This window comes from Cajanus cajan, chromosome 11 (assembly GCF_000230855.2).
Source record: "Cajanus cajan strain Asha chromosome 11, NIPB_CcT2T_4, whole genome shotgun sequence".
NCBI classification, from domain to species: Eukaryota; Viridiplantae; Streptophyta; class Magnoliopsida; order Fabales; family Fabaceae; genus Cajanus; species Cajanus cajan.
Window position 1 is genome coordinate 43,519,662 of NC_138527.1, and position 13,646 is coordinate 43,533,307.

Here is a 13,646-nt window from a genome sequence, read left to right on the forward strand (position 1 = left end):
AAAAAATATTGTTTGAGTCCCTCACAGCTACCAATAGCATAACTAGCAATGAAAAATTGAGACAATTATACAACATCAACCGGATTTAATATGATAGTTTTAACTAACAAGAAAGAACACTAATAGGTGAATTTTGTATGATAGGTTTAAGTGAGTTTTATTACATAGGTTCACTAAGGACATTTGAGCAAAGGGATTAAAATAACATTTTTTTAAAATTACATGGACTGAAAAAAATCAATTTTAAATTTGACGGACCACAAAAACAAATTTACCTCATATTTGAGGGATTAAAGACATATTTAAGGCAAAAAAATAAATTAAACTAAAGAAAGCAGAGAATGAGATAATCATTCCCAACATGAACATAAATCCCTCTAGTCTAGAATCTTCCAAACACCTTTTTCAAAAGTGCAAAAAGTTTGATGATTGACCTAATATTTGACAAGTTCTTAAAACCAACAACTAAGGCCCCACTATAACTTGGCAAGATTTAAGAATTAAAGGGAATTTTTATGAAGGCAAAATGCAAGATCTTCAGCACAAGATTCACATCCTTAATCATTCCCTCCTAGTCCTAGGTGATTGTTAACAAAAATATGTCCAGTCACGACCCTCGTGTTTATATTTGACAGCAACCAAAACTGAAAATGCGTAAAAAATGCAATGAGTTGAGTTTATCCTAGCTCCCACTCATCACCATACTAGGGAAATCATTCCAGGACCTTGAATCTCAAGCCCCACAGGCTTCTAACCAAATCTATTGATTTCCACCAACTAGTTCCATTCACCGGATTCCCTACACTTTTGATATTCCAACTCAAAGTCATTATAATCATATTTAGCCAATCCCTCCAATCTTTCAAGGCACAATAATTCACTTAAGTTTCAAGTCATTGAAGTTTTTTCTTGAAGCTGTTTTCTCTCTCCTGTTAACATGAGAATTTGGAGACTGATAGGAACCTAGTATTATTAATAAAAGAGTGGGGAAGAACTCCACAATTTACAGAATAGAACACACTGTAGAACTTCGAGGGTTTGCACCTCCAAATGCCCAAAGGTCCCTTTTCCTAATTTATAGGCAATATGCTTTATTTCTTTTAATTATATTGTAACTAACTACTAATGGTTAATTAACATATTGTAATGGTTAACATCTCACATTGACTAGGAAAAAGACCAGTGTAAGCATTATAAGGTTTGGGTAGTTCTTGCAATCCAAGTTGATTTTGTGGGGTTAAATGACCCTGAGCAAAAATTCTGAGATGGTTTCAGGACCTATCCTAGATCTGTCATTGGGCTACCCACATTTGTTCACACTCCATGTCTAGTCCTAAGCATGAGTGGGTGTGTTGAGAATACATCAACCAAAGATATGAACAATGTAGTCTTTATAGAAATTGTTATTGGGCCACTTGCATTTGTCCATGCTCCATATGTTTATTTTTGGGCATGAGAAGACATGATGAAATTCCATATCACTAAAGATATTGCCAATGTAGTCCTCATAAAGCTTAGGTAGTGCTCAACTTATAAGTTAGTTTTATAGAGTTAAGTTAGGTCCTAAGCCCAAATTCTGAGAGTAACTAACTATTAATAGTGGTAACTTTCCAGATCCAATTTAACTTCATTCCTGAGAAATCATATCCCCCATGTTCAAGAAAATATACTTCTGTCTAATTTTCAATCTCAGAAATTTATAACAAAAATAGGAAACACCAAATGCAATCTCTTTCCTAAACCCAATCCTGGAGTGGAGGGGAAAGATAGTTTCCAGTACTATTTTAAGTTGTGACAAATAGATTCTGATCAAACTGTGTCTACAGATTCCTACTTGTAAATGAAAAAAAAAAATGCCATTTTGGAGAGAAAAAGTAGTTTCAAAATATAAACAATGTAAATGGAAGATTAAGCATTGAACCAGCAAAGTAAAAGAATGTGCCAAATTATCATGTGTAGCAACATCTACCTTGATTGAAGAAATTTTTGCTTCTAATTTCTTACTTTCTTTCACATGGATGGGTAAGCCACAAGCTTTGGAGTATAAAAGTTCCAACTCAGACATCTGGAATAAATAATTTTAGTCAAATTTAATGGACTAAAAAGAATAATCAAAAAGGTACCACGTGCCATTATAATTGGCAAGAGCATAAATTGTTACCAAATGTATGTACTATCAATAGAAAGTTATGAAGAAAAGACATATGATGAGTCTTGAAGAAAGTACATTTGAACACATTGACCAAGAAGTATCAATCTCCTGAATTAACAACCTTGCTTCCTCTGCATAGTCCTGCATCAACATAAATTAACCAAATTAAAAAAAAAGAAAAAAAAAAGCAGACAATTGCAACTACCAAAGGAACTATTAACAGTCTGTTAAGAAAAGCACCTTCAATTTATGATAAAGGGGCTCATTGCATGGTGCAGGACTAAATCTCAGTAACTCATCAACGAATTCTAAATTAACTTTCTTGACACTCAAGTCCCGACGACACAACTCAATTTTTGTAAAGCAATCTCTTATCCCTTCTGCCCATTTCTGAGCTTCAATCAAATTCTTTACCATGTCTCGAACCTACATTCCAAAAAGAAGCAGAACATAGTTAAGTATATCATAGTGTTTCTAAAGGAGTATGTTAAAAAGTAACAAAATAGAACTCACATAATCCATCTCAGAACCAGCCCAAAGAAATTGTTCAGCTTCGCTTAATGCAGTAACAAATGCAGCATGCAAAAAAACGTTTTGAAGAATAGTACGTGATTGCTGAAGCCATGCTTCAGCAAGTTGGGCAAAAGAAATGGAGCCACCTTTCACCTACATGCATCCAGTAGTCTCAGACGACAATAATGAACTTTATAAACACAAATGTATAGACAACAATACAAATGCTACATAACCATAATAACCTTTACAGTATAGCAGCACAGTCAAAGATATAGAAGCATGAGGTCATCATATGTTATGATTGTAGAAAGATAAGTAAATCTAACAATTGGAAACAATATTATAATTTGGAAAATTTGGATGATTGATAAGTAATATGTATATATGACCTTTTTGGTCAAAGCACTAAGACATGAAGACTGCCTTTTCACATTTTTACAATCAGCTTTGTCCTTGGGAGTATATTTGTCCAGACAAATTGACAAGTCATACAATTCTGCAAGTGAATGACGATAGAGAAGTCGTAGTTCTACAGTTTTGCACTCACAAAGGTGTTCCCAGTGCTGCACAAGAGAAAACTAAATTCAGTCAATCAATAAAAACATCACCGTAAGGGAACAAACCAATTGACTTCTACAAATGAATCTGTCCAATTGACTTCCAACCACAATAATATCAAAATTACAAATATTCTCTATTGACTCTAATGCCATATGCCTATTTCTACTTGATACATATATTGATCGGGAATCTTAAGCATGTGTGTATGTTCATAATGTCCAGTTCACCTTGAAAGAACAAACAATCACCAGGTACAAAAAGGCAGTGCTAGCTTAGGTAAACAAGAGACACAGGAAAAGGAGGAGAAAAATAAAAACCACAAGAAAGAAGCCAGCCACATAATACAATAAATCCATACTCAACTGACCAACTTATGCAAATCCAAACAGTCATAGTGATCCTTATATCTGTCATGTCATGCAACAATATTTATTTCCCTTGTCAGCACAAGTACAATCTTGTAAGGACACAAACACAAGTGTATAATACACATTACTTATTTTCACTTACACAAGACATAAACAGACAACCCATATCCTCTTTTCTAGGGACAGGTTGATTTTCTGATACATTCACACTGCACATAGGGCAGAACATTGAAGAGAGCCAGAGTACTTAAATTGAGTAGCCATCTTAAGAAACTAAAAACTATCGGGTACCTCCAATCTTAAGTTGAATGATTCAACTGTGAAAATGGATATAAATACACTCTCAAAGCCGGTACACACTTTCTTTCATAGTAGTCAATCCCGGATAGCGGAGCGGAGCGGTCGACCCTAAAAATGGGATAGCGGGATGACGCGGAGCGGGATAACCGCTATTTTAATATTAATTTATATATATTAAATAATGAATAATATATATATATATATATAAGCTAAAAAAACAAAAAATAACTCTAAATTCATGCATTAAACATTTTTAATAATTAAAAGTTCATGGTACTCAAACAATACATAATACAAAATGTCTTCAAAACAAAGTGTTAAAGCTCTAAGTAAAAAATTAAACATTATAGTTTAATTTTCTTCCTCATCAAGATTAAAGTCTTCCTCTCCCTCAAATAATAAATAGTGGGATACCATTATTCTATTTTTTTTTAATTTATATATATATATATATATTAAATAATTTATAATACAAATAATTAATAATATACATATAAAAATAGAAACATAACTTAATTTATACATTAAATATTTTTAATAATAAAACTTTATAATAGTTAAACAAAATAAAAAAATTTAAGAAAACAAAATATTTAAGGTCTTATATTAAATTTTTTATTACTTAAAATATTATCTGAATTAATAATAAAGAAAAGTTACTTTCTAAATAAAATAGTGAAGTAAAAGGCCCTTAATCAAATCAAAAGATAAAACAAAACTTGGCCCATCGGAGAAGACAGAGCCACCATCGAAGAAGACAGCCGCTGTCGGAGAAGACAGATCGACGGAGATCTGCCGAAAAAAGAAGAGAAGTTCCGTCACCCACCCGCGATCGCGCCGCCACGCTCCGCCGCTTTCGCAGCCGCTCCGACCGCTCCTTCAAAGCGCTCCGCAACAAACTTTTTGAAGCGGCACGGAGCCGCTCTGCTCCGACGCGCTGCAATTGCGGCCGCAACAACCGCTATTGACTACTATGCTTTCTTTAGCATTGACATTGATGCAATGAGGAAAGATGAATTAATGATGGCAATTACATATTTACATTATTTGAATATACCTCAATGGCTCAATCACATTCATTTACCTCCAAACAAACAAAAGTAGATGGCCTGCAACCACATACAACCGCAGAGAGATAGAGATATTGCTGGCAAATAATGCATGCTGGATCCTACAAAAGACATCGGTAAACACAATCAGTAAAGATGGGAACAATGAATTATGATTTTCTAATACCATAGGTTAAATAAATCATACTTCTTCAGTTCCCACATATTGGGGACATTTTCGAGGAGTCATGCGAGAAGACTTGATAATACCACTTTTCCAAAGTTTCTCTCTCCAAGATTTTTCTTTATCCGATATTCTCAACAATTCCTTCTTTAAATACGAAGACACTCTGCCATCAACATCACCATACTGAAAATGATGAAAATCAACATGAAAGAGGGTAAGCAAGAAAAGTCAACAAGTAAACTTTAAAAAAGTATTAGTGCACTTTTTGGAGTAAAAATAGAGTACTAAGAATTCCTCTTAAATAAGAAAGTCTCAAAACAACATAAACAAGGTTGCATTTTAAGGGACCATTTGGTTTGAAAAGAACATTTTCTATTTTCACTATAAATTACAAAAAAAGTCACCTAGTTTTCACTCTGTTTCCTTTTTGAAATTTTGTATAAGAAAAAGTAAAAACATTTTATTATTTTCATTGTTTCCTGCTTTCAAAAGTTTGTACAGGAAATGTTTAATTGATTGTACAGTACAGGTTTTAGAAAAGTGATCGGGGGCCCATAGTTAAGAGGGTCTATGTTAGGAGGAAAAGAGGGGACAATTAGTTATTATGTTAACTAACTGATAGCTGTTCTGTGGAGGCAGTTAAATTGTATAAATATGAGAGAATCATAGAAGTAGGTAGGAAAATAGTGGAACAAGTTTGGAGAGATAGGCAATCTCGAATTTGCCCTGTATCACTGTATTCTTCCCTTCTAGTTTGCGTTGACCAGCAAGGGTTCAAGAACAATTTTACAACAGTCTTTCGTTTCTTTCAAAATCTTCCTTAATACCCAGTTGAGATCTATCAACTGGCATCAGAGCTGGTTGCGAACCTGAGGCGATCAAGAATGGAGAAGAAAATGGAGATTCAGATGGAACAGGTGGAAAGGGGCTTGCAAGACATTCAGAAACGCGCTGCGGAAGAAACAGAGTGGCGTTGCAACATAAAAGGAGCGATGCGCGAGATGCTGGACCAATTAAAAGAGTTGCACTCGACAATGGGGACAGCGGCAAAAAATGTGCGGGAGGGAGACGAGACGTTCTCGGGGTCAAGAACTGAAAAGAACGGCTAGAAATGGCGAAACCTAGAACTTCCTCTGTTTTAGGGTGATAAAGTGTTGGGTTGGGCAGGAAAAATTCAGAGGTATTTCAAATTGAAGGGGGTGTTGGAGGAGGAGAAGGTAGAGGTTGTGATGGTGGCATTGCAAGGGAAAGCGTTGGCATGGTTTCAATGGTGGGAAGGAAGAAATCAAAACCCTTCTTGGTTGGGTTTCAAGAATGCCCTGTTAAGAAGATTCCAGCCAGCGGTGGCACAAAACCCTTTTGAGGTGTTGTTGGGTCTAAAGCAAGAAGGAAGCGTTGCTGAATATAGGGAGAAATTTGAGACAAATTCAGGACCTCTCAAGATTGGAGATACAAATTATTTGAAGGGCATTTTCTTGAATGGCCTTATAGAGGAAGTTAAAGCTGAGTTGAGGCTGCATCAGCTTAGTTCTTTGGAAGAAATTATGGATTTAGCCCTCTTGATAGAATCTAGAAATTCTATTTTGAAGAAGGAGGTGGGAGGACCATCAAATGTCTCGAACAGAGGAGGGTGGACCAGGAGCATTTATGGTAGAAGGAGGGATGAAGGAAAAAAGGGGAATGATGAGAAAGCTAAGACAAAAATGGAGAATAGTAGGAAGATAGAAGGAAAGCAGAATTGGAGAAATATGATTGATGTAGAATACCAAGAAAGGAGGAGAAAAGGAATTTGTTTCAAATGTGAAGAGAAATTCTCACCTGGGCATGTGTGTAAAAACAAGTAAATCAGAATAATGTTGCTTGAGGAAGGAGTGGAAGAGTCCGAGGAAGAAGAGGAAATTCAATGCAGTGGTAAGCATTCCACCACTACTTTAGATTTTCGGAGTATGGTAGGTGTGACTTCCAAGCACTCTTTCAAATTTTGGGGAGAGTTACGAGATAACCCAATTTTAATTTTGATTGATTGTGGAGCTTCCCACAATTTCATTGCTGAATTGCTTGTGAAGAAATTGAGGCTACCAGTGGAAAGAACATAACAATATTGGGTAAAAGTAGGAGATGGTCATAGTGTGAAGGCTCAAGGGATGTGTGCAGATTTGGAGCTGGTGGTGCAAAGGGTTCCCTTGACACAAAATTTTTATTTGTTCGCTTTGGATGGAGTTGACATGATATTGGGAATGGAATGGTTAAGAGGATTGGGGGAAATCAAGGCTAATTTTGATAAATTAACCTTGAAAGTCAAGGTAGGGGGAGAAGTCTATCAGATTAAGGGAGATTATTCTTTGAGCGTATTAGAAGCCCCATTAAAAGGTACCCTCAAACACTTGAAGGTAGAGGAGGAGATTTATTGGGTAGAGTGTTGTTTGGCTGCAATGGAACCAGAGGAGAGGATGAGAACAATTCCAGATTGCATAAGACAGATTCTGGAAGAGTTTGAGTCTGTTTTTCAAGAACCCCAAGGGCTACCTCCTTCAAGAAGGCAAGACCATGCTATCAACTTAAAGGAGGGGGCATAGATTCCGAATCTAAGGCCTTACAGGTATCCTTATTATCAAAAGAATGAGATTGAGAAATTGGTGTAAGACATGTTGAGAACTGGAATAATTAGGCCTAGTGTTAGTCCCTATGCTAGTCCTATTATTTTAGTTAAAAAGAAGGATGGGAGCTAGAGGTTTTGTGTGGATTATAGGGCTTTGAATAAGGTAACTATACTGGATAAATTTCCAATTCCAGTCATTGCTCAGTTAGAAATAGAATCTATGGTCCTTTCCAGGTGGTGGCTAAGGTCGATATAGTGACTTATAAGTTGCAGTTACCAGAGAGCAGTAGAATTCATCCGATATTTCATGTCAGCAAGTTAAAGAAGGCCATTCCACCTGAAACGCAAGTGCAGCACCTTCCGATGGAGCTTTCTGTTGAATGGTATAAGAGATAGAAAATCAATAAGAAACAGAGAATTAAGAGAGAGAGTAGGCAGAGAAGAATTTGTGTATTATTAGAGAAATAACAGTTGTAATATCTGAAGGATATCAGTTACATATATAGGGCTAACAAACCTAACCAACTTGATGAGTTGGCAGTACTAACAGAAAACAGAAAATATACAATATTAGTACAAGAATAATAAAAGTATTTATTATTCTAGTCTCTTCTCTAATACACCCCCCACAAGCTCAAGGGGGATGAAGCATGTCAGACGGATCAGCAACATTGAGCTTGGAGCGCAGAGACAGAAAACGCTTGGGAGACAGTGCCTTGGTTAATAGATCTGCATATTGGTGCTGAGAAGGAATATGCGAGACAACAAGAGCTTTGCTGATGACTTTTTCCCGAACAAAGAAGATGTCAAGTTCCATATGCTTAGATCTGGAGTGAAGAACCGGGTTGTGAGATAGTGCAACTGTGCTTTGATTATCACAGAGTACCATAGGAGTGTTGAAACGAATTTTGAGTTCTTGAAGAAGGGACTGAATCCACAAGACTTCAGTGACAGCTTGAGCTAAGGCACGATATTCAGCCTCAGTACTCGATCTGGCAACAAGCAACTGTTTCTTGGACCACCACGACACAAGATTAGGCCCAAGATAAATACAGGCTGCCGAGGTAGAACGTCGATCATTGGGATCAGCAGCCCAATCAGCATCAGTAAAGGCAGTAAGGTTGAAGGAAGAGGAGGACCGAGCAGGCGTGAACACAAGACCATGTTTGAGAGTGCCTTTGAGATATCTTAGAATCCTTTTAACTACCTTCCAGTGTTCTTCCATAGGGGAACACATGAACTGACTTACCTTATTGACACTAAAGGCAATTTCAGGCCGTGTAATGGTTGCATATTGCAGTGCACCAACTACAGACCTATACAAGGTAGGATCATTAAACAGAGTTCCGGTTTTGGCAAGTTGTTGACCTCCAATCATAGGAGTGGAGATGCCCTTAGAGTCTTCCATTTTAACCTTGGTGAGAAGATCAGAAATATATTTATGCTGAGACAACAGTAACCGGCCATTAGAAAGAGACTTGACTTCAATACCCAAGAAGTAGTCAAGTGTGCCAAGATCTTTGAGAGAGAAGGTGGCATGAAGGTGATTAATAAATTGTTGCATTAAGGAGGAGGAATTGCCAGTGAGGATGATATCATCCACATAAATGAGCATGTAGACAATGGCAGAGGGAGTAGAGAAAATAAACAAACTAGGATCACACTTGCTTTTGTGAAACCCAAGCTTGAGCAAAACCGAAGTCAACCTGTCAAACCAGGCACGAGGGGCCTGTTTGAGACCATAAAGGGACTTGTGGAGTTTACAGACAAGATGTTTGCTATTGGGTTCAATAAAGCCAGGCGGCTGAGACATGTAAATGTCTTCCTCAAGCATTCCATTTAGGAATGCATTATTAATGTCAAGTTGGCGAAGTGGCCATTGAAAGGTTACAGCAAGAGAGAGCACAATCCGGATGGTGACAGGCTTGACAACAGGAGAAAAAGTTTCAGAGAAATCAACACCCGGTTGCTGATGGAAACCCTTGGCAACAAGTCGGGCTTTGTACTTGTTGATAGAGCCATCAGGATTTTCTTTAAGACGAAAAACCCACTTACAACCAATGGATTTTCTACCAGGAGGTAAATCAACTAAAGTCCAGGTGTGATTGTCATGTAAGGCCGTGAGTTCAGCTTGCATGGCAAAGAGCCAATGAGGATCCGTGAGAGCAGACTTGACAGTTTTGGGTTCAACATTAGACAGCAAGAGGGTGGGGTTAAGTCGAGGTTGTAGAATGCCATTTTTTGAGCGAGTGATCATGGGATGAATATTAAGAGGAGGAGCAGAGAGTGAAGGTGATGAGGATGAAGCCGGAGGAGAATTTGTAGAACTGTTGTCAGGCATGGAGGGGAGAGAGAAATTGGATTCAGAGGATCCAGAATTGGTGGGAACAGTAGGTGATACAAGGGTAGAGGAAGATGGATTGTGGGAGCAGACAAGGGAGGGAAGTGTGGAGACAGAGGTGGCAGGGATAGAATCAGAAGTTGCGGTAACAAAGAGATCATGATAAGGAAATCTCCCTTCATTGAAGATCACATCCTTGCTGATGTATATACGGCCAGATTTGCTTAAACATTTGTAGCCTTTATGAAGAGGAGAATATCCCAAGAATACACATTCTTCAGACCTAGGTTGAAGCTTGTGTTGATTGTAAGGTCTTAATAAGGGAAAACAAGAGCAACCAAAGACTTTTAGAAATGTATAATCGGGATCCTTGTGATGAATTAGTTTGTAGGGCGACTGAAAACCAACAGAGGAGGAGGGAAGTCTGTTGATTAAGTAGGTAGCAGTTAGAAATGCATGATCCCAAAAGTTTAGTGGTAAGGTCGAATGATGAAGCATGGCTAAGCCAAGTTCAACTATGTGTCGGTGTCGTCGTTCAACAGTTCCATTTTGATGATGTGTATAGGGACAAGTGAGTCTGTGAAGGATGCCTTCTTGTTGGAAGAAGGATATTAAGGCGCGAAATTCACCTCCACCATCTGTTTGAACAGATTTGAGAGGCAGTTGAAATTGTTTCTCAGCCAGGGCTTTAAAATTTTGGAAGTTGGAGAAGACGTCCGACTTTCTACGAAGAAGATAAATCCATACGTATTTGGTGCAAGCATCAACACACGTTAGAAAATACAAATAACCGCAGCTAGATTCTAAAGATGCTGGTCCCCAAACATCAAGAAAAACAAGTTCAAGTGGTTTGGAGTAAATCGTAGTGGAAGGGTGAGAGGGAAGCCTATGAGACTTTGCAATACAGCATGAGTCACAAAAGTCAGAAATTTTATTTACTGTAGGAAGACGAATATTACAAGTTTGTAGAGCTCTAGTTAGGGAATCATGATGAGGATGCCCTAACCGTAAATGCCATTGTTTATATGTATTGGGAACAACAGAATTACATTTTTCAGAAAGGAAAATACACGGGTCAGGTTTAGAAAAGATTAAATTCTGCTCAATGTTAGTATTAGAAGAGGTCTTCGTCGCCAAATGCGGATGAAAGTGATAGAGACCATCTTCACCAAGGTGCCCTTCAAGAAGAGTCTCGTTCAAATCCTGTGATTTGACAAAACATGAATGAGGATGGAAAACGAAGTAGACATTGTTGTCTTTGGCAAATTTTGAAACACTTATAAGATTTTTGGTTAAAGAGGGAACAAGTAATAAGTCTTTGAGAGATAAAATTGTGGAGGGATGCATGGGGGACCGAAACATATTAGAACCTACTGAGGTAATGGAGGTACCTTGGCCATTGGCCATTGCAATGTGCTCGGCACCAGTGAATTGAGCACTCTGCAGGAGATACTGAGGGTCCGGGGTTGCATGATGTGAGGCACCAGAATCTGGAATCCAAGCAGTGGCAGTGTTTAGTGTAGGAGCAGCAGGTGGTGCAGCAGATGCAGATGCAGTACGTGGTCGAGGTGGTGGATTAGCTGGTGCTGTAGGATAAGTGAACCCAGGAGGATGAAAAACAGAGCCAGGAAGGGAGCCACCCAAGGAATAGGGAGACCACGAGGCTAGACCAGGATGGCCAAGCATGTTAACTGTTCCATGATAGGGAACAGCAGAGCCAGGGTGCTGAGACACATACGCATGTTGAGAGTTGGGGCCATAGGCGGGGTAAGGAGTAAACAATGAATGAAAGGGTAACTGAAAACCTCCCAAGGCAAGACTATTAGAAAGCTGATAACACGTGGAGGCTTCATGGCCACGTTTGTGACAAATCTGACATTGAACCTGAGACCCACGATTTCTTCCTCCACGAGATCCACGACCACGACCTCCATGATTATTAAAGCCAGCTTGAGGTTGAGGCGAAAAATTCTGAACAGGATTAGGCTGAGAGTTTGTCATCAGAGGCGGCTGAAAAGCCAAATTGACATTGGGGACATTGGTTGGAACAGAAGAGGCTTGAGCAAGGTTGATGGAGAGGGGTTCTTGAATAGCAGCAGTCTTTGCTTGGTCCAGTCTTGCTTCCTGAGCAAGAATCATGGTCTCAAGTTCGGCAGGGGAAAAATGATCATCACGGCTGACAAATGCAGTGACAGTGGAGATTAGGGAATCATATTCTGGTGGAAGACCCCCAAGAATACACTCAGCATGTTCACGAGGTGAAATGGGACTGCCAATAGAGGCAAGGGTCTCAACGATGGTGCTAATGCGAAGGAGGTAGTCAGAACACGATCTTGTTCCTTTCTTGATGGTGCGAAGCTCTAGTCGTAATTGCGTGGCTTTGATCTTGGTGAGGGACTGAAAATGCTGAAAAACTAAATCCCAAATCTGGTAGGAATGACGGCACGAGACAACACGGGCTTGGATGGATTCAGATAGGGTTGCAAGAAGCCAAGAAACCAACAGCGAATCTTTGCGGTCCCAGGCAGTATACTCCGGATTAACAAGATTAGCATCACGATCCTCAGGGGTAAGGAACTTCAAGGGAATTTTGGGGTTGACGACAAAGCGTTCAAGATCATGGGCACGGATGACAGCTGTAACTTGTTGCTGCCAAGTCATAAAATTTCTTTCATCCAGTTTACATGTGACGGATTGGGAGAAGGTGTGGGAAACAGAATTGCTGGACATTGCGGAAGCGGAGGCCAGACAGAGAAATTAAACACTACGAACAGGATTAGCACAAGGAAAGACAGGGTTACCCAGAAAAGTGCGCAGGAAGCAAGCCACACGAAGAATCAAGATTACGGGCGCAGAAACAGAATCGCAGAAGGAATCACAAGCGCGGATAGCAGAATCGCGCAAGGTGAGGGAGGGCGCACGAAGCAAGCCACACGAATCAATCAACCAGACAAGGAATTAGGATCGTACCGAGCTCACGATGATACCATATAAGAGATAGAAAATCAATAAGAAACAGAGAATTAAGAGAGAGAGTAGGCAGAGAAGAATTTGTGTATTATTAGAGAAATAACAGTTGTAATATCTGAAGGATATCAGTTACATATATAGGGCTAACAAACCTAACCAACTTGATGAGTTGGCAGTACTAACAGAAAACAGAAAATATACAATATTAGTACAAGAATAATAAAAGTATTTATTATTCTAGTCTCTTCTCTAATAAATGGGAATTGCAGCCACAGCCAGCACAAATTTTATCCTACAGGTATAGCAGAGCAGGGGAACTAGAAGTTCTTGTCCAATGGCACAACCTACCAAAATTTGAGAACTCGTGGGAGACAGCTGCAAAGATGATTACCACATTTCCACAATTCCACCTTGAGGACAAGGTGATTGCGCTAGGGGGGAGTATTGATAGGGAGCCCATAGTTAAGAGGGTCTATGTTAGGAGGAAAAGGGGGGACAATTAGTTATTATGTTTACTAACTGATAGTTGTTTTGTGGAGGCAGCTAAATTGTATAAATATGAGAGAATCATAGAAGTAGGTAGGATTGTAGGAAAATAGTGGA

At 38.8% G+C, this 13,646-nt stretch overlaps 1 protein-coding gene across 1 annotated transcript in view; it reads right to left on the reverse strand.

Annotated features, from left to right (window-relative positions):
• The window catches only part of LOC109801296 (transcription factor jumonji (jmjC) domain-containing protein), a 34,352-nt gene that overhangs the window by 11,097 nt on the left and 9,609 nt on the right, over positions 1-13,646 (reverse strand). Inside the window, exons 6-12 of the mRNA XM_083066851.1 lie at positions 5,155-5,316; positions 4,982-5,068; positions 3,058-3,231; positions 2,666-2,818; positions 2,393-2,578; positions 2,228-2,293; positions 1,970-2,065 (exon numbers count right to left, since the gene is read on the reverse strand). Coding sequence (XP_082922977.1) covers positions 1,970-2,065; positions 2,228-2,293; positions 2,393-2,578; positions 2,666-2,818; positions 3,058-3,231; positions 4,982-5,068; positions 5,155-5,316 — 924 coding nt within the window. The remainder of the gene's footprint in view (positions 1-1,969; positions 2,066-2,227; positions 2,294-2,392; positions 2,579-2,665; positions 2,819-3,057; positions 3,232-4,981; positions 5,069-5,154; positions 5,317-13,646) is intronic.